The 21,383-nt window shown below is 41.9% G+C and overlaps 2 protein-coding genes across 26 annotated transcripts in view; both read left to right on the top strand.

Annotated features, from left to right (window-relative positions):
• Positions 1-16,504, top strand: part of LIMA1 (LIM domain and actin binding 1) — an 81,271-nt gene extending 64,767 nt beyond the window's left edge. For 5 of the 8 annotated variants that reach the window (XM_023643538.2, XM_070271354.1, XM_070271350.1 and 2 more), the window contains 5 exons: positions 327-434; positions 4,645-4,702; positions 6,248-6,357; positions 12,252-12,385; positions 14,228-16,504. In XM_023643538.2, coding sequence (XP_023499306.2) covers positions 327-434; positions 4,645-4,702; positions 6,248-6,357; positions 12,252-12,385; positions 14,228-15,236 — 1,419 coding nt within the window. In that variant the 3' untranslated portion in view covers positions 15,237-16,504. Of the gene's footprint in view, positions 1-326; positions 435-4,644; positions 4,703-6,244; positions 6,358-12,251; positions 12,386-14,227 lie in introns of all 8 variants that reach the window. The other 3 variants (XM_023643535.2, XM_023643537.2, XM_070271352.1) reach the window with 1 other exon arrangement.
• A 2,610-nt stretch (positions 16,505-19,114) lies between these two features.
• CERS5 (ceramide synthase 5) overlaps positions 19,115-21,383 on the top strand; it is a 29,425-nt gene continuing 27,156 nt past the window's right edge. For 3 of the 18 annotated variants that reach the window (XM_070271377.1, XM_023643533.2, XM_070271370.1), the window contains exon 1: positions 19,735-20,026. Coding sequence is in view for 4 of the 18 variants with exons in the window: in XM_001504248.7 (XP_001504298.5) it covers positions 19,650-20,026 (377 nt within the window). In the remaining 14 variants the exon portion in view is untranslated. Of the gene's footprint in view, positions 20,027-20,052; positions 20,203-21,383 lie in introns of those variants that run through there. The other 15 variants (XM_001504248.7, XM_023643531.2, XM_070271372.1 and 12 more) reach the window with 14 other exon arrangements.

The raw sequence follows: 21,383 nt of genomic DNA, 5'->3' as shown, positions 1-21,383 counted from the left end.
TCTGCTGCTAGAAGAGTGAATCACAAGAACATTGTATGCTGGGGGTTGTTGCTGTGTGTGTCTGTGTTGATATGTCTATATTCTAATGAGCATCCAGTTTTAGACTAGTGTACAATTATTTAACTCAGAGGTATGTGTCCACAAAGCTGCTTTTGTCATTTCACTAGTTAATGGGTTTTGCTTGTAAGAATTAGGGGGTTGATTTGACCTGAGGCCTCTTAAAAGAATTTTCTTTTTTAACATACCAAGTTTATTTAATAGATGTGCTATGAAGAGAATAGAAGAGTGATTTTTTTTTTAATTCACAGACTATTTTTATTTTGTAGAATGAGTTGAGAGCCAATGGTGGTGAAATCAAAACTCATAAATTGGAGCAAAAGGAGAATGTGCCCCCAGGTCCTGAGGTCTGCATCTCCCATCAGGATGGAGAAAAGGTGGGTTGAAAAATCTGCTGTCCAGTTGCCAAGGAAGCATGTGTTCTAAATTAGATGCTTAAAATTAGAAACAACTCTAACTCTAGGCTGTAGAGTGTCTGGGAATTTGCTAACAGTTGCCAGGACAGATTGTCATTTTGCAGGTCACATAATTTCGGTTGGGGAGCTTTGCAGCTTACAACTGACCAAATCATGAACCTTCACTGGAAAATTCCTTTGCTCAGCGTATGCTCAGAGGGCATAGAGCTAAAGTGATTTTTAAAAATCTGTTTTAATTAAACCTGTTATCTTCAAAGTATTTGTATATTCTTCATTTAACACATTTTATGCAAGAAAATTTCATTCTTTCACTCAAAAGTATTTTGAAAGCTAAGCACTATGCTAAGCACAGGAAATGCTAAACTTAAAAACGAAATACAAACAAACCATTCCATGTGCTCTTTGTCTGCAAGGGAGCTAACAGTGGAGGGAGAGGAGGAATAGGTCTGCTATCATGAAACAGTATGACAAGTGCTGTGAGAGGGCTGTGCAGGGCTCTGGAAGCTCAGACTAAGCACACTTAACCTGACTTCCTCAAGAAGGTGATGTCTGAGCCAAGTCTTGAAGAATGTGTGGAAATAGGCCAAGTGAATAAGGGGAAGATTGAATAAAGAAAAAGAAGGGCATTTCAGGCAGACACAACAGAGATTTAGAAATCAGAGCTCCAAACCAGGATGGCTTGGCTGGAGCATGAGGTACATATAGGCAATAGTGAGAGACAGGTGGAGGGAGAGGGCTAGGGTGGGTCTGAAAAGCTTTGTATGCCACCCTTAAGAGATTGGATGTAGTACTGAAAAGGTGGAAGGCCACGGGAAGATTTTAAGCAAGTCAAATTTGTGTTTTATGTGCTTATCATTAGATGAATGGCTTGGTTGAAGTAAGTAACAATATTTATGTCAGGTGAATTCATCATTTCTCTGCCAATCCATTACCCGATCTCTTTGGTCTTTCCATCAATATGATAATCAAATAGGTTAGATAAGGAGAAAGAGCTTTCAAATCTATTACAGTGATTAATCTTAGGAGAAAAACCATTGTTTCTGTTCCACATATTGACACCCTTGAGGCCATTCTTCCAAAGGTGAGAAGATAATCAAAGTGGGTTAAGGGGCCGGCCCGTGGCCGAGTGGTTAAGTTTGAGCACTCTGCTTCGGAGGCCCAGGGTTTCGCCAGTTTGAATCCTGGGCGCAGACATGGCACCACTCATCAGGCCATGCTGAGGCGGCATCCCACATGTCACAACCAGAAGGACCCACAACTAAAAATACACAACTATGTACCGGGGGCCTTTGGAAGAAAAAGGAAAAATATAATCTTTTTTTAAAAAAATAGAGTGGGTTAAGAGCAATAGTTCTCAAACTTATTTGATTATAACAGACTTTTAAAAGTATGGTGTATTGACAGAACACCAATAGGAATTCTTGAGATACACTTAGACCAAATTAGGCACCCAGAAAAATGGTCTCAGATTAATGGCTATAAAATTTGGATTTTAGAATAGAACAGGAAAAAATTAGAAAAATTAAATCACTTTGTTTTACAAAAACATATCACAAATGTATGTTGAAATAATAAGACAAAATTCTTGGCAGTAATGTGTTTCATAATCTTAAAATCATCAAATATATTATATACATCCTTGCAACAGTGGGTTCAGGCATTAGTCCCATGGGTCACATCTCAGATATCAAGTGAGTTCTCTCGATAGACTACCTGGTTTTCCCCTTTTTTTTGAGGAAGATTAGCCCTGAGCTAACTACTGCCAGTCCTCCTCTTTTTGCTGAGGAAGCCTGGCCCAGAGCTAACATCTGTGCCCGTCTTCCTCTACTTTATATGTGGGACATCTACCACAGCATGGCGTGCCAAGCGGTGCCATGTCCGCACCAGGATCCGAACCGGCGAACCCCGGGCCGCTAAGAAGTGGAACATGCGCATTTAACCACCGCGCCACCGGGCTGCCCCCTCCCATTTCTTAAAGAGGGAGATTGTCTTAAGAATAACTGAGTAAATATGTTTGGAATTTTTCTTATATACTGTGAAAAAGAAGAGGGAAACATTCCCAGCATTGAAATCCCCTCATCTACTCTAGGAGCGTAGTTTGAGAAGGGATCATCTGGAAAATAATGCTTGGATTGTCCCTATATCTAATTTCATGTTTCCTTCTTTATTGTCTTCATGCTGATTTGAAACTGGAACTCTGAGCTGAACTGGAGGATCAGAACATTTTAATTATAGCTTAAAAGGGCATCAGTGAAACTGAATCACAAATTGGGGAGTGGGTGGAGAAGAAAGGAGATAAAGATAGTGCATAGTTTTCAAGCACACACTGCAGGTTCATAAACCCTTGGCTGCCTTAAAATTCGGAAAATTTTTCAGAGACACAGCTATCCTTTTGGCTGTTTGCCTGGCTTTTGTTAACCAATACCTAAAAACTATTTGAACTTCAGCTTGTTAGAAAAGGACATTTATGCTAGGGTAAACTTGCCTGAAATAGAATATTTTGTCAAGGTAATGTTCTTCCCTTTCTCCTCTTGTGAATGAATTTGTGCTTTCCTTTAATGAAATGTTTGAGCAAAATGTCACGTGCCGTCTCCTGGCTGTTCCTGCAGTGAAGTCATCTGGTTGGGCATGTCCAATGATGTCATGATTGGCCTTAAGATTACCTTGCAAGTTCAAGGTGACCAAATTTAGGGTGAGAGAAGAACATCCTGGGATGGATGCACCTATGAATTAATTAGCAAGAACTGAAAAGCTTTTTATGGTCATGCACAACTTTCAGAAAATTTATTTCATATCATTAAATGAAAGAATGCCTGAAGGTGATCATTCCAGTAGCTGCGCTGGCACTTAGTAAACACTTAGTAAATGTTGACTGTTATTATACTGGTTCATTTTATACCATGGCAGAATTCCTATAATGAAAAGAGAGGAGTGGAAAAACATGATCATGCTAAAGTTCAGGTGCTGTCAGCCAACAGCTTAATCTCCATTGTAAATTTATTCGGTACCTTAGACATCCTTATATAAACACTCGGCATCACCCATAAAATCCCTGACATCTGAATGATAGACTATTACACGAAGAGTCTATTCCATATTGGGTCATCTATTGACCCTTCATGATTTTAAGTGTGAAGGGGAGGATACTAGGAAGGCCTAGGGGCCAGTAGAAAGGAGAGAAAGAGCTAGTAGAAAGTTCTTTTGTTTAAATTTGATGGCTTCTGGGAAAAAGATACACAGTTGGCCCTCAGTATCTGCAGGTTCTGCATCCAAGGATTCAACCAACCTTGGATTGAAAGGTCTACTATGCGTCTGGACTGACCATGTACAGACATTTTTTTCTTTTCATTATTCTCTACACAATACAGTGTAACAACTATTTACATAGCATTTATATTGTATCAGGTATTAGAAGTAACCTAGAGATGATTTAAAGTAGAGAGGAGGATGTGCGTAGGTTATATGCAAATACTACATACACCATTTTATATAAGGGACTTGAGCATCTGTGGATTTTGGTATCCGCAGATGGTCCCAGAACCAGTCCCCAGGGATACTGAGGGATGACTGTATGGGGAGGGATGTGTAGGATCCACAATCTTGTTAAACACTGCCATTCTGCAACTGGGATTAAAAAGTGAAACTAACCTTGACAATAATACCAGAGATTGGTTTTAGGTAAATTTGTTTTATAGCTTTCAAAAGGTCTTCTATACTGGCAAACTTGTTTCAGCAGATGTATTTGGTTGGGAAATAGGGAATTAGGAAATTAAAAGAATAAGAATAGTTCCTCTATGTAAAGACTATCTTGCCTTGGAGTGAGTTATGGTTATATGGTGAGAAGCTTTGCTCTCCCTGACAGGTTTTGTTTTACCTTTTTTTTTTTTTTGTGAGTAGGTTATGGTTTGGAACTCCTTTTATAAAGGGAGATGATGCACACTTTTGGCAGTTGAGTGCAGTCTGTTTCTCCCGTTACTCTGTAATTGAGAGGCAAGTTAATATCCTCATAAAAGACATTTTGCTGCCTCTTATTTAAATGCTCAGCTGTTCTGGGCCCTGTTATTTCCCCCAGGCAGCCAGTGACTGACTGGAGTCAGCAGGTTTTTATGACATTAACAGCAGTTTGCTCTTTTATTTTTAATGCGATTCTTAATCCCCTCCTTTTTTGTAGATTGCTGCAACTGAGAATAGCCTGGCAGTCCGTTCCACCCCTGCCGAAGATGACTCCCGTAAGCATTTGTTCTCAGATTTGGAGGGTGAGGTGGTTGTTCCGGTATTTGATTTGGGAGGTGTCCCCCTTGCTGCCAAGTGCTGGGAAAGTAACATGAAATCCAGTAATTTAGCTGATCAGATCTTTCACTTGATGTTAAATACTGATGCTTGAATACGCTTCGCACATTTCATGGCTTAGGGAGAAGTTAAATTCAATTAAATATGATTAACTTGGGGCAAACTGAATACTTTTGATGCTTCTATCATTGAACTTATTCTACCTCTTATACCAAACCTTTTCAGGGTTAAAGCTGTAAGAACTAATTTTGAAGTTTCATTTCGATAGAAGTTTGGCCAGAAAGAATTTTATTCATTTACAAGGAGAAAGAATTGGTATTTGAGTAACCTTTTAAAAATATCTTTTCCCTGCTTTCCTAAATGTGTTCCATAGTCTGCCCTCTAGCCATATTCTAGAGATTTTCTTATTAGTGCTGAATTTGATCACCTTTTCATTCTATTTTGGAGTCATTTTGAACCTCACTTTTCCCAAGGACAAAAACCTTTGGTTTTTTTCTTTACTATGTCCACTGTTGATTCTGATTTTCAGTGTATTGTTTTTTAAACTATATATGGATTTCTAGCTTCTCCCCAGGTTATTAGTTTGCTAGACACCGAAAACTCAGTGTCTGAAGTAGAAGTATGAACGAAACAGGTCTCTAGTCAGCCCTCCCTTAAAATTTCACAGAGAAACTCTTGCTGCTTGAATCCAGGAACATTCCTTTTGCAATCATTTTGCTTGGAATGGAAATTTTTCTGAGTTTTGACTAGGTTGGCAAAACATTTTTTTGAAAAATAGGCCTAATCTTTTAGTCCTTTGTTGACTTAACTCTAGATTTTAAGGAATTCTTTAATGGTTCCTTGGTAGCTGTGTAACTGACTTTTCTGTGCCTTTTCTGAGTTTTCCACATAGTGAATGTATTGGCAGGAAATTAACTTATGCAGGTGACACGTCAATGATTATGAAAAAAACTTCATGGAGCCTTTTTCCATAATCTTCATTCATGGATATCTGCTATATGACTGACCAAAAAGACAATTTCAGATGACACACACACACACACACACACACAGAGCCACACACACATGAATGCACAAGGTATGAAATTTCTGCCCTCATGTTCCCCTGTTTTCCCAACTTCAATTGAAACACACTAGAAAGAGTTATTGGGAGTGTTAACTACCAAGAAGTCATCAAAGACTATATATAGCCTTAAAAAATGACAAATGCTACAGAGCAGAAATTTCCTTATATAAGCTGGTTTGGATTCCTGCTGTTTGTGGCAAAGGGAGAGAAAGTCTCCCAGCTGAGACCCCAATCTGTGAGAGAACCTAAGAGCATAGCTTTTAGCATTAGAATATTCTTCAACAGAGAAGCAGTGTTTTTGTTGGTGTTGAAAGGACTTGTCATTAGTGGAAGTGACTAAACTTTGTTTTGGAGAGGAACCTTTGCTGAAACTTCCCATGAGATAGTATAAAATGTCTTCCTTTTGTAACTCAAGCAGGTAACTCCCAGGTTAAGAGGGAAGTCCAGCAGCCTGTCCATCCCAAGCCACTAAGTCCAGATGCCAGAGCCTCCAGCCTTTCTGAAAGTCCTCCTCCCAAAGCAGTGAAGGTATGATGGCAATTTCTCTCCGAACCTTTAGACATTGGTTTACTGGTAGAGCTCATTGCACTTTTATCATTATGTTCATTCTAACCTGTTTTTGCTTTCCTGGGGGTGAAAATGCCAAATAAGGGCACAGTTAAGCCAGTCACTTTCCATGAAAATCTTGCTGTTTCTGCTCAGAGAAAACTCATGAAAGTTTTAAGAGAACACAAAGTTAAAATAATTTGCTTTTTTTTTTAAGTCCAAGTTTATAAATCTGTGAATGAGTAAAAGCCCACAAAATGGGAAATATGAGAAATCTGTTTAACTAAAATCAGCCCATTGGACAGGAATGTGCAATGTCAACTTAAAGAAAGTGGCTCGCTGGTCTGAGGAACTTGATCATAACGTGATTGCTGGTTAGCATATTTAAAAAAAACGTGTACATTCCACTGAGGGTTGGCCAGCCCATTTGCTGTAAAAATGGGCATTCAAGTAGCTCTTATTCTAGGGTATGATATGAGATATTAAGGAATGTACAAAATTCTTATACCTTAAAAAATTTTACTAAGCTGCTCAATCGATGGTCTCCTTTTATTCACCAATTTTTAAAAACAGTCTTTTCCCTTTCTATGAGCAAATATATAGTCCCATAAAAATAAACACAAAGCTAAAACAAATTCAACACCTATTTTAGGCTTATTACCTGACTTGTTTTAATTGAATGTTTTGCTAATGCTGTACTAATTTACTCATTTGGATTAATAACCAAACATACCCACATTTCTTTAGTGTCTTTCTCCTCTGGTGCTCTCTTAAATAACCAAGTTTTATTTCAAAAGTTTTAACATTTGAGACAAACTCAATAGGTAGAATGAGTTTTAGGGTTGTATACACTGCCCCAGCCTCATGCACGCATCTGCCATGCTTTATCACTTAACAGTGGGCATGATTGGTCCCTTGGTGAAAGTTCTGGTGCACAAAAAGGATGAAGAAAAGAGGATGTAGGTTAGAGTTTGGAACAAAAGAAGGAAAGGGGAGAAGCCAGGATTTAAGGATGGATTTTTAAAATGGAGAAGTGAAGAAGGTAATCATGAAAATTATAAAGAAAGCAGAGATTTTATGAGGAGAGTAAGATTTATTGAATAGGAACAAAAGGTGAAGAAAGTAGCAAGACAAAGCAAGTAAAGGCAGAAAGAACTGAGTTACTATGATTGAATCTGCGCATGTAGTCAACATGACCCTCTCTTCTGGCCTTCATGGTCTGCTGATGCTGTCATCACACTTTTTCCCCCCAGTATTTGGAATCCAACAAAGTAGCAAATGCCATGGGGTTAATTTCCTCTCCAGCAGCAACCCTGCCCAGATGTAAGTCCTGGGGTTGCGGTTCTGGTTCAAGAACAGCTAGCAAATCTGACTTGGCCATGGATTCTGTGTGACTGAGGGACTAGGGAAATGCTGTGGCTAATCTAAGAACTAAAATCTGTTCTTGAGTATATTTGAATTCTCAGCCCAGTCTTGCTTCCCTCCTTCAACTGCCAGGCTAGACCTCCTGGTGTACTGGGTTGGACCTTCGAGATCCCTCCTGATTCAAACTGCAGGGTCTGAGCTTATGAACAATGTGCGAAGGAATTCACCTCACTTAGGTCTTCGTGGCATACCAGGGAGAGGAGATGGAGATAAAGGTCCCTCTGCACCTGCCCCAGACCCTTGCCTACTTCTTTGTCCATGGTCACTCAGCAGTAGAATGCAGACTTGTTTTCACCGGACATACACCTCAGGTTTTGAACATTGTATAAAAACTGGAGTAAACTGGCCTGGCTCCCTATATTTGCTTATGGTCCAAAGCTCAAATGGTTGTGGTACAAAGCCTGAGATGGGACCCAGTCACATCACACTTTTATTTAAGGGCAGTTTATTTTCTCTTCTTCAAAGTTACCCTTTCCTTTCTGCAGGCAAGTATATAGACACTTAAGTAAGTGTTTATGGGAAGACCTGCTGGCGTAACTGGTCTCGTGGCTATAGATCATGCAACAGAAGTTGTTTCTACATTTTGGGAAATTATATACAGCTAAGAATAGACTTGTTCACTTGGAGTAGATTTTTAGATCCCACACATCCTGGAAAAAACTATTCTGTACTGCCTGTCTGTCTGTTATTGAAAATAGGACATCTAAGGTAAAGCCTCAATTCATTTCAAATTTTAGCTTAATAAAACATAGGAAAACGATACTGGTTTTACAAGTAAGGATTTTGTGTATTTTGAACACTGGCCAGATAGCTGAAATAGAGTTTCACAGAAATCCAGGGGAAGGGTTAAGGCTGCACAGAGCCAGCCCAACTATTTACTGTGTGGTGAAGAATCTCAGTGTAATTACCTAGATATTTTGCACAAATTGGAAGGAGGGCATGAAAGGCGTTTTGTGATGTTCTATCTGAGGAATGGAGGCCTGACATGATGCAGATTTTTTCTTCTGATTGCACTATCTAAAGGCTAGTTAGCTTCACTGCCTGTTGCCAGCTGCTGCCTCCTCCCTTACACACATATATACCCCAACCAGAGCCGTCATTGGACTGAAAAATATATGTAAGACAAGAGGGTGAAAGAATGTAGATGAAGTCATGCAAATTTATTGGAAAAATAACTTTCAATAGATGATCAACAGAAGGCTTATGAGATCCCTCATATGGGAAAGACATGACAGTGTTTATGGACATCAATTATTTATAGGTTACTTCATTCCTGTGTATCCCAAAGATATTATCTACATATTTTAATTTGAAACAAAGTGAAGACTGTAGTTTGTTCAAAGTGCTCTAGTGAGATTATTCTCCTTTGGGTTAGCATCTGCTCTCTTCCCCAAAGAGTTTCCTTTAGTTATGGAAATTTAACATTCCAGGACAATTTAGAAAATGCTCTATTGATTTGTGAGTCGGGAGTTCCAAGTTTTAATTTTAATTCTGTTACCGATTGTGTGAGCTTTGATAAGGCACCTGACATTCTGGTGCTTTAGTTTCTCCATGTGAAAAATGATGAGGGAGGGGAGAGGAAAAAACATCTTACTAACTGAAAAAATATATTGTAAAGATAAAAAATGTTAACATTCTGATATTGGCAGTGTTTTAAACATAGCTGTGCCAAGTCTGAGCATGCCATGAAGGCATGGGCAGGATGTACTCCAGGCCTACCATAATGGTCGAGATTTCTGGGCACTGACGATGCTTCCTGTTGTCTGAATAGACATGGGGGCAATTACAGAAACGTGGCTGAGAGCCCAGGACAAAGGAAATAAAGGGAAGGCACAGCGCAGCCACTTTGACTTGGCATTATACCATGTTGGGATCCTCTTGTCTTTATGAAACTACAAGGGCCCTTGGGCAGCTGCTGCATAAACCTTAAATAATATTGAAAAGGGTTGTAAAAAATGAATAGGAGTAATGGGAATCTGGTAGGTCTCGCTAGTTAGAAGCTTGTGGTTAGTCAGATATGTGAGTTAGCAGTCTATTAATTTGATGTTAGGGAGGAGGAATGACTTTTCACTTGTGTGGGTGAAGACTCCATTCGAGAGAGAGCTGTTGTGGCTCAGATGTGGGAGGTAGTAAGACACTAAAGAATCATTAATGAGACACTCCTTGTGTGGGTGAAGACTCAGAAAAGCTCTTTCTCCTGAGCTGGGATATATTCCAGCCTCAGGCAGATACGAGTGAGGCTGGTTTTACCACAATTAGCAGAGTTACTTGAAAAAGAAAACGTTGGTCTTATTCTTGGATCTGAGGCTATAACTGAGTTTCAGCTTAGGTTCGGTAAAGCGCTCCAGGGCACGCTAAATGCTGTGTATTCATTGAAGGTTCCTGTTTGTCTCTTCCAGCTTCTGCTTCCTGCTCCTGGTACCTAATTTCTGCTCCTGCCTTCCACTTTCCTCCTAATGTGAGCTCAACTTTCAGCTTTCTCTCAGGTTCTCCTTTCTATTCACTGGGCTGCATCCTTCTCCTCCAGTGTGTCCTCTCTGTGTGTTTGTAATGAAGGAGTGCTTCCTAGGGCCTCCATTCCCCTTAGTAGAATAATATCCATTTCCTCTTATACCATGTGAAATTTCTGTCTTCTGCTGTCTTTACTGATCAGAGTGAATACTTATTCTCTGAAGTCAAGTATTAAAAATAGAGAATCCACCCTGCAGCTGAAAAAAAGATTTTCATTCTGATACATACATTTGTCCTATTACGTTTACATCACGTGAATTGTGATTTGTACAGGCTCTCTCCAATGGCTTCAACTATACTCTTATACCCAAATTTTGTTCTGCTTTTAATGTATGTCCTGCTTACTAGACAAGGACCTAGTCCTTTTAGAGAAAACCTAACTAAAACTATGCAAGGATGTGTCCACTTAGGTCCTATCTTGTTGGAAGTATCCATATAAAAAAAAAAGAATTCTGAGCTCCAAATAATGCCTTAATTACTCCCAACAGCATTCAATACAATAATATTTGATCACATTTAAACGCTTCTCTCATGCTTGGTAAACTAGGTTGTAGCGTGTGGTCTTAGGACTCTACCCCTAGGCGTGGAGGGAAGTGCTTTAACCATTTCCACTCAGTTCCTAAATCCCTGGTTGCTATTTGGGAGTTTACCACTAATTTTATTAAACTCCCTTTCATAGCTCTTTCCCTTTACTTCCATTTTAGGTCCATTTTCTACTCTCAATTCCTGTTCAAATCTACTTGGAAAACCATTCCTATGTTTGCTTCACCTCCTAGTGAATCATGTGGCAAGCGAACCAGCAGTCTGAATTTTTTATGGGTCTATTTTTGTTTTTTTTAATCAAAATTCTATCTTGCCCGTTACCTGGTTTATTTTAGGCTTACCTTAACCGTTCAGGTCCTGGGCCTTGGGACTCATTTGCATTATTTACCACCACACTGGTCTTGGCAGCAAAGGGGCCTCCAAGGTGCCTATGAGAGCTTCCCAGTCACCTTAACCTGAGCTGCTTCTGCATTTTCTGGCTGAGGTGTTTCTGCTGGGGCAAGTCCAGGGATTTTTTACCCCTACCCCTAACCCCACACCTAGTTGCCATGTAACCACTTCTTATCATGTAAAAACTTATAGTTTTGGAATTCTGGCTTCTATCAGTGCTTTCAGCAGAACATAAAATAGCAGTTACTTTATGTTCTTTAGGATTGGGTTGACCTGGTAGAACAGCTGTGCTCACCTCACCCTTATTCTGCACTTTACGTTCATGAATTCCCAGTCTGTTATAACCTCCTACTCCCGATTACATTAGTTTTATTCTCCACTGGTTTTTAAAAAGATTATAGAACCTATAGCTTTATTGTGCTATGCCTTCTTCTGGAGCCCTGATGAAATAGTTTGTATCCCTTTTAAATTATTCCATTTATATGTCAGTTCTGACTTATTTAAAAATATTATGCCTAGATGATTGAACAAGTCAAGATTATAAGCAGAGGAGACTAAAAGATGCTTTATCAAAGTGTCTTTTCCTAATGCTCAAAGCCAATCTGTTCTTATAAAAGTCTGTCCTGCTTTTACTTGGCACTTGAATCAAACAATCAAACTTCTTTCTTCTGTGTGTGATGACATTTTCCCCTAATTTCCTATCTGTGGAAATGTTTTATGTGTACTTTTGTGTGTGTGTTGTGGCTGTCTGAGCCTTTCTCTGCAGTCCAGCCCTAGTTCCACCCATCCTCAGTGGCTGCTACACTTAGGGCAGCCAGACAACTTGGGAAAGGAATTCAGGAGAGCCTCTTGGCTTTAGAATCTTAGCAGGTTTAGTGTTCCTATGAGAATTGACAGACCAGGTAAGGGAGCCCTTAGATAACTAAGTAAATCCCAGGGCCCATCTCAGCAGAGTATTAACTCATCACTGCCTTTCCTAGTTAAAGTTGTCCTTTTCCTTCTCTTAGAAGTTTCAGGCACCTGCAAGAGAGACCTGCGTGGAATGTCAGAAGACAGTCTACCCGATGGAGCGTCTCTTGGCCAACCAGCAGGTGTTTCACATCAGCTGCTTCCGTTGCTCCTATTGCAACAACAAACTTAGGTCAGCCATCTCTCTGTATAGTTGGAGCTCTGGAGGGAGTCTTTGGCTTCCAGAGCACGGGTACTAAAAGCTGTCATGCTAATAGTGTGCTGTTAAAGGCCCTTAAAAAAAGTGAAAAGTACCATTTAGTGACAAGATTTCATATCAAATGGTCATGGTATTTGAAACTTCTTGGTACACTTATATGTTAATTTACATGTTAGGACTGAAGCTTAAACCATATGGGTTGCAGGTAAAACCCCCTGTGACCTAATTTAGTAGACTGTTTTCCCCTGGGATCATAGAATCATAAAGTTATGAAATCTCAAGAAGATACTTGTCTAAACCTTTACTTCAAAACGTCCCGAGCACTGTGTAAATGGCAATAATAGCAATAATAATAGGCTGTGAAGAGCTTGTATTTTTCTCTATGTTGCTTCATTTTATTTCTGAGAAAATAATTATTATATATCATTTCTTCCAAGTAACTCAAAATATGGATATAAATGGCAAATTGGGGGAAATATTCCATATTAACTTATTTGAATCATAGAGTCTTAGAGAAAGAAGTGACCAGGATGTCACTTCCTCCAGCTTTCCTTCCAGAGCAAGCACCCCTTCTAAAATACTCTTGGAAGATGTCCTGGAATCTGTGTGACACTTCTGTGGGGGTTGGTTCCTCACCTCAGCTGGTCCAGTGTTAGATAGCTCTAGCTCAACAATGTTCCCTTCTATTGAGCCAAAATGTGCCTCTGTAACTTCAATTCATTGCTGCTTTTTCTGCCCACTGTATTAATTTTTTTCGCCAAAGCACATTTTTCTAAATTTTTATTTTTCTTCTTTGGAAATGCTGTTGTTTTTATACCCCCTTTAAAATTTGTTACCCTGAGCCAGCCCTGATGGCCTAGTTATTAAAGTTTGGCACTCTCTGCTTCGGCAGCCCAGGTTCGCTTCTCAATCGCAGAACCATACAACCCGTTTGTCAGTTGCCATGGCAATAGACGTTAACTCAGGGTGACTCTTCCCCTGCAAAAAAAGACTTAAAAAAAAATTTGTTACCCTGCAAGTAACACCAAATCTCCTAAAGGCTTGTCTAGCGCTGACACTGCGAAGATTTCCTGGCTACTTCTCACTGCTCTCCTATGACCAAAGCTTACTGTTATTCGGTCAGTAGCATCTATTGAGTGCTACCCAATTGCAGAGCATTATACCCATTCCTGTAGAGATGTGCTTTTAAATTATAACATAAATGGGAAACTAGAAGGAAAAGATTCAAAGGAATATCATTACAAATAGTTAGGTTATAAAAACTTAGGAAATATATGAGTGATCAGGGCTAGGTAGGATTCCTTAGGGAAGATTTCCTGGAAGAAGTAATTTTTTTTAACAGTTTTAACAGAGGGGAGTGAAATCATTTGAAAATGGGAGCATGTACCAGGTGGAAGAAGTTCTTGTGAAGGTTCAGGCCTGAGAGTGAGCATGTGATCTATAACAATAATAAAACAAATGTGCTTGGGGCCCACCCCGGGGCCTGCTGGTTAAGTCTGGCACGCTCCACTTTGGTGGCCCAGGTTCAGCTCCCAGGTGTGGACCTACACCACTCGTCAGCAGCCATGCTGTGGCGGTGCCCCACATACAAAATAGAGGAAGACTGGCACAGATGTTAGCTCAGGGTGAATCTTCCTCAGCAAAAAAACCCCCCACAAATGCGCTTAAAAGGAGAATCCTGGGTGACTGATATGCTTTTCAAAGATATTTTTCCACACATCGTCTATAAATACTGGAATTGCCAGTTTTAGCCTGCTGGTGTAAATAAGAGTGCACAGATTTGTTAACTTAATGCTCTTTTTCTTTTAACAACAGTCTAGGAACATACGCATCTTTACATGGGAGAATCTATTGCAAGCCTCACTTCAATCAACTCTTTAAATCGAAAGGCAACTATGATGAAGGTTTTGGGCACAGACCACACAAGGATCTGTGGGCAAGCAAAAATGAAAACGAAGAGACATTGGAGAGACCAGCCCAGATTCCAAATGCAGGGGAGACCCCTCAGAGCCCAGGGGTAGAAGATGCCCCCATTGCTAAGGTGGGTGTGCTGACTGCAAGTATGGAAGCCAAGGCCTCCTCTCAGCCAGAGAAAGAAGACAAGCCAGCTGAAACCAAGAAGTTAAGGATTGCCTGGCCGCCCCCCACTGAACTTGGCAGTTCAGGAAGTGGCCTGGAGGAAGGGATCAAAGTATCCAAGCCCAAATGGCCTCCTGAGGATGAAATCAGCAAGCCTGAAGCTCCTGAGGATGTAGATCTGGATCTGAAGAAGCTAAGACGATCTTCTTCACTGAAGGAAAGAAGCCGCCCATTCACCGTAGCAGCTTCATTTCGAACCGCTTCGGTCAAGAGCCCCAAAACCTTGTCCCCGCCTATCAGAAAAGGCTGGAGCATGTCAGAGCAGAGTGAGGAGTTTGTAGGAGAAATAGCAGCAGAAACGAAACAAGTGGAAAATGCCAGTGCCTCTGAGAAGAATGGGAGTGTGGGAAAAACAACCTGGCAAAAAAAGGAATCTAAAGGAAGGGAGGCGGGGAGGAGAAGTAAGGAAGTTCATGGTTTGGAGCTGGGGAGTGAGAATCTAACAGAACATGGTGCAGACTTAGATGACGATGATAGAAACCTTCTCAAACAGCAGTCTCCACTAGAACCCAAGTCTCCAAATTGGTCCAGATTTGCAGACAGCGCCTCCACGAAAGAGTTCACTACCCAGAATCAGAAATCCCAGGATGCGGGATTCTGGGAGGGAGAAGTAGTCAAAGAGCTGTCTGTGGAGGAACAGATAAAGAGAAATCGGTACTATGATGAGGATGAGGATGAGGAATGACAAATTACAATGGTGCTGGGCCTTAAATTTATGTTAGTGTTAGTGAGCCACTGCCCTTTATCAAAGTGATGCACGTAAACAGATATCTTAGCATGAACTGTAATTTATGTGGAAGTATCTTCGGAAAAGAGTTCTTGCTTCAAAAAAATCCCATACTGCAGCTTAAGTGAATCAGTTCTAAATATGAGAGATAACATTACTTAAATCTTCTATTTTAGCAATGATGATATGCATAAGTGCTTTGAGGTCTTATGGGAGGGAGAGAATATTCCAACTGATGTAGTCCAGATTCCACTGTATTCCCAAAAGGCTGTGTGAAAATAGACAGATGATTAGTAGTACATTGTTACACTGAAAATTCAACTATGGAATTAGGGAACATGCAGAAGGGATTCAGGGGCCTAAACATTATGACTGAATGCACTTTAGTATAAAGGGCACAGTTTATATATTTTTAAATGAATACCAGTTTAATTGTTTAGTATTCATCTGTTGAGATCAAATATTTAGTCGTTTAAAAAAATTTTTTTAGGTTAATTTTCTTACTCTGATATATATGAGGAATTTATTGCTTTGCATCCTGCTCTCTAAATCACATCCTGAACTGGATTATTGGGATAGAACACAACCATCTTTTTGGAGCACCCTGTGGTGCTGGGAGAGATCTACTGTCTCCCAAATAAGCTATGGTATTTGCCAATGAGTTTGACTACACCCCAAGTGATTGCTTTTTTCTCTGGTGGTATCTGTGCTGCTCATAATTTACTGAAAGCTGCAATATTTTTATAAGATCTTTTGTATTGCTGTTTGCCATGTTGCATGTTAGAGCAAAGTGAGGCATTTAAAGGAGGAATAACAGAAACAAACGCCTTAAACCCCTTGAGCTCAGATCCCCAAACCCTATATTCCACTTCTGATGTCCCCTTTCTGGGACACTAGTTTTTTAATACTTCATCAGCTCAGAAATGTATTGATTTTTATGGCAGACAGTTTCCCCGGGGTGCAATTAAACCAATTATAGGCCTTTTGGGGGGTTGGTTTTCTAGTATTAAGGCTTTGGAACATTATAAACTTGAGTACATTTGTTGTACATAATTGATACTTCAAATCATATGTCTGGGAGACAGGTGTTTTAAGCCATAGGCTTTTCTTTGTACTGCATTTTTAGAAATTTAGCTCTAATATTTTTTAGAGATGTAAAATATTCTGCTTTCTTACAGTCTTGCTTAGTCTGAAACATTTTTATTCAATAAAGCTTTTAATTTACATTTGAATGTTTCAATGTTCCTTTTCCATTATTATTTTCCTTTGTTACAGTCTGTCAGACCTACTTTTTGCCTTAGCAGTTTGGGAAAAGACAAATGGGTCTAAAGTGTGTTAAGTGAAGTGCTATAGATACATCTCACCATTAGGTGGTGGTGTTGGGCTGATCTTGGACCTTCATCCTCCTAAAGAAAGACAAATTTTTCTTGAAAATTAAAAGCAGCTTTCTCTTTGGCAAGAGAATTAGCGTGTACATTCAAAACAAGCTGTTTGTTTTACCAATTCAAAATCCAGTGGTGATTTTTTATTGTTAATTGTACTCAACATTTAATAATTCGCCTTACAATTATACCTAACATGCTAAATAGAATTTTCAAATCCCTCTGCTGAAAATGGGCTTGTTTTCCACTCTGGGCAGAGGCATAATTGGCTGTTTGATTTCCTTGCCTATGAGGAGCAACTGCCCCAATTGTTAAGGCACTTTTTTTTTTCTTTTTAATGGCACTGTGGGAGTGTGGATTTTCTTGGAGATAGGCATGCTTTTTGAGTCATCTGTTACATTTTCCAGGGTCAGTGTGTGTTCCAGGGTCTTGCCTGGTCTTCTGAGTGGATGGCAGGTTACTACCTTCTGCTCTTGGCCCCACGACAGGCTCAAGTCATTTAGAAAGCCCTGTTCCCTGAACAGTTAATCCAGAAGCTCCTGCTGACATTCATGAAATATCCAATCCTGGCTTGAGTTTAGCTACCTTAACTGTGTGACTCACTGCTACTCTAACTCGCCCACATGGTACTCATCATATCTATTGACTTTATACAAAAAAGCCTGAGTGCTTACAGCCAGCATTTATGGAGATCAGTGGAGTATGTCACCACATATCAGGTACGTGGGGACTGAGATGACCCTTAGAAGAACGCTTTTATATGCCTTTCAAGGGCTAAGATAGACATATAGATACAGAAGGACTAGTGCTATAATCAATATAATAAAAGAATGTCCGTAGCAAGAGATGACCAGATAACACTAAACATTCTTAGAGAACAAAATAACCTACAGCCAAACAAAAAGTGTTTATTCTCACAGCTCTCTGAACGAAGACAGCTTGTTCCAATTGGCATGTCAGTGGTGGCAATAGGATGATGTGAGTTTTTCTCTTTGAAGCAGGAAAAGGGGCCAGCTTGGGACCTGAGATGGTTATGGAGACTGTTTATGATTGCTCCAGGGCCAACCTAGTTCCACCAGCTTCCTGGTCAGATCACTCCTGGCCAAAGGGAAAGCTGTACCAAAGTTCGCTTTCATGATATTTCATCAGCAATCCTAACAGCTAAGAGTTGTGAAATGGTATGAATGTGTTTTTCTGGGGCTAGATCTTGAGATCCAGACCATTGTGTGCTGGTTCCTGCATGCCAAGTTAGCATGTTCTCTCTTCCTTGGGACTCTGATTTGAATTCCCATAGGATCAAGGAGCTTACTTCTTTTAAAATGTATCTTGAGGGGCCGGCTCCGTGGCCGAGTGGTTAAGTTCGCGCGCTCCCGCTGCAGTGGCCCAGGGTTCCGATCCTGGGCGTGGACATGGCACCGCTCATCAGGCCACGTTGAGGCGGCGTCCCACATCCCACAACTAGAAGGACCAGCAACTAAGATATACAACTGTGTACAGGGGGGGTTTGGGGAGATGAAGCAGGGAAAAAAAAAAAGATTGGCAACAGTTGTTAGCTCAGGTGCCAATCCTTAAAAAAAAAATGTATCTTGAATATAGGTTGGTTACCATTAAGCCATTGCTGGATTTGGACAAAAAGGGCTTTAGGCAGTGATTCTCAGACCAGCAGCAGTGGCATCTCCTGTGGGTTTGTTAGAAATGAGAAATGCATATTTATGGGCCCTAGCCTGAACCTCCTGAATCAGAATCTCTTTGGGTGGAGCCCAGAAAACCTTTAGCAAACTCTCAATGTGGGAGATGGGACAAGCTAATGTCTGAGCTAGGGCACACTGAGGTTTGAGAGCCACTGAGTTAAAGTAAACCTTCTAGTTTATATCCTTAGGTTGGCTCCTTTTTTCCCCTTCTTCCTCTCCCTTTGAAATTCTCTAACTTCTGGTCTAAGCGTGTCTTACTAGTTATAGAGTTACTTTATCTGCCCTCGGACAAGAGGTAGAGATTTAGTTCTTTTAATCTTTTTTCAGATCTGTCTAGTTAGCCAGTGGTAATTAACCTTGTAGCCAGGTTTTAACAGATAGCACCCAGGGTTCAGGGTTCTCCCGCAGCTGAGGGACAATGGAGAGTTTAGCCATTTGACTGTTCCTAGTCTATGGCTCCCATCCCTGTTTATGCAGGTCCACAAAAGATTTCAATGTGGAAACCTAAAAGTAAGGAAGTTTATAGGATAAAGGCTCAGGGTTCTGCAGTCTAGAGACTTTCTAGTTCAGAAGCCCAGCTCTACCACTTATCTATATAACCTTGGACAAGCTGCTTGACTTCTCTGGACCTCAGTTTACCCATCCATAAAACAGTAAATAAAACAATACCTACTTCATAGGGTGATGGAGTTAACCTGTGTAAAATGTTCAGTGCAGTACCTAGCACATAGTAAACTTCATTAAACATTGGCTATCATTTATTTTCCTTTTTCTTTTATATTTTCCTTTGGATGATATCCTTTGTATATCTTCCATTTCCTTTTCCCCATGAGAATAAAAGGATTTTTAAAAGTCCACTTTAAGGGATAAAACAGTGAAAGGGGGTTGAGATCGCGAAGTGGCACTAACTGAAGAAAAGGTTGGGAGCGGAACACTGGTGATGGAGGCGGCGGCGGGACCAGCTGAGACGCAGAGAGAAGCCCGAGCGAGAGCGGGGCTGGGTGTAGAGAAGTATGGCCTGTCTTGGAGCGGGAACAGCTTCGGCTGGGCACGGAAAGAGGAATGTCCCGGTAAGGGAGCTGGGCCTGAAATACGGGGTGTGGTCGTAGCCGGACGCGTGAGGGAGCAAGGAGGAGAAGCGCGGCCGAAGCCGGTAGGAAAAAAGGGCGGCGCCAGCGTTGAGGGCCTGGGGGGTGGGGCCGGGGCGTGGCGCCGGGGGCGTGGCCAGGATTGGGGGCGGGGTTCCAAGGAAAGGCGGCCCCGGAGACTGCGGTGAGGGAGGTGCGCGGGGAGGTGAGATGGGCGGGGAAGAGGCCGGGCCCTACGGAGGAGGCGGGCTGAGATGCGCGGGGAGCAAGAAGGGGCCGGAAGGGGGTGGCCGCCAGTCCGGCCCCGCCCCGGGGCCGCTTCCCGGCGGGTTCCGTTGGCTGCGGCGGCAGCTGAGGCTGCGGCGGCAGTGGCCGCAGGGCGGGCGTAAGATGGCGACAGCGGTGGCGGGAGCCCTGGGCCTGCTGTGGGGCTGGCTGTGGAGCGAACGCTTCTGGCTGCCCCAGAACGTGAGCTGGGCCGATCTCGAGGGCCCGGCCGACGGCTACGGCTACCCGCGGGCCCGGCACATTCTCTCGGTGTTCCCGCTGGCGGCGGGCATATTCTTCGTGAGGCGGCTCTTCGAGCGGTGAGAGCCCCCGAGCGGGCGGCGCGGGGAGCCGGGGGCGCGGGCTGGGGCGGCTGCGCGGGGGAGGCCGAGCACCGGAAGCAGAACTGCAGGGAACGCCCGGAAGCAGGGGTCTAGGGGAGCGCGGGCCGCCGCGCGGATGCTCAGAGGGTGGCCGAGGTGGTCGTGGAACCTAGGTAAACACAGGGATTTGGCGCGTGGGCACGTGAAAGAGAGAGTCGAGGGGCTCGCTGGGCCCATTCAGCTTTAGATCCCGGAGGTGGCTTGGGGGGTCCTATAGGCCTCCTCCCAACCTCCAAGGATTCTACAGACGAGGAAACAGGTTGAGTGTGAGCTGCGGCCGAGACCTGAAGCGAGGAACAAGAAAGGGCCACACGAGCCAGAGCTAGTTGTGGCCATGGGAGCTGAAGGGTCCACGCAAGACCCAGGCTTTCCAAGCCAAAGGAGCGGGTTCATGGGAATCTAAGATTTGTGAGGATCCTGGTTTCTGAGAGTTGAAGGGAACAGGATTAGTTAGGCCCTAAGCCTTGGTTTGTCATCTTATGAACATCTGTGTGTATGTATATATCTATGTGTCTGTGTGTATGTATGTCAATGAAATTCCGCCAGAGCCCATAGGAGAGTAGAGATCTCATAGAAGTAGGGTGTGGTGGAGCCTGAGGCTTCCAAAGTATGGAAAGCTTGTCAGATGAGTTGCAGAACAGGCCTTGGAAGCCTGAGGTGGAAGGAGGAGCCGTCATCTTGAAAGGATGGAGAGCTTCAGGGCTTATTAGAGGACAGCTGTATTGAGCCAGCGTCTAAGTCAGTGTAGCAGAATCGCAACATACTTTGTCGGACCACGTGTTGTTGGTAAAAGTGATTTCACTTTTCTTTGAAGGAGTAGATTGTATCTGCCGTCAAAGATAAAGATATGCACTGAGGACAACATGGTGATTTTGTAATGTGGATTTATAGCTGTGAGTGATTTTGATCAAGTCTACTCACACTTCAGGGAAAGAAACTTCTTTCCCCATAGGTCTCAGGTAATGAGGATGGCACTTTTGACATCTTGTGTGCATTTGGACATTATCTAGAGCAGGATTGCCCTTTCTAGGATGGGAATATAGTGCAGATACAATAATCTGTTACTCTCTGGAAAATTAGGATTATCTGTTTTTGGATTACTTCTTTGATTTACCTGCTATTTCTGACACAGAAATCTTGCAAAAAATACTTGTTATATGTAACTAGCTAGTAACTAACTAACTGGTCATTCATCCATGCATTCTTAGTGCTTGTATATTGTCATCACAGTGCTCTGGAAGACGTTCAAGAGCAAAAATAAAGAATCGAATGAAACCCAAAGCTCTAAATGCCT

Source organism: Equus caballus, chromosome 6, assembly GCF_041296265.1.
Source record: "Equus caballus isolate H_3958 breed thoroughbred chromosome 6, TB-T2T, whole genome shotgun sequence".
Lineage (NCBI taxonomy): Eukaryota > Metazoa > Chordata > Mammalia > Perissodactyla > Equidae > Equus > Equus caballus.
Note: the sequence above shows the minus strand (reverse complement) of the source record. Positions and strands in the feature narration are given on the sequence as shown.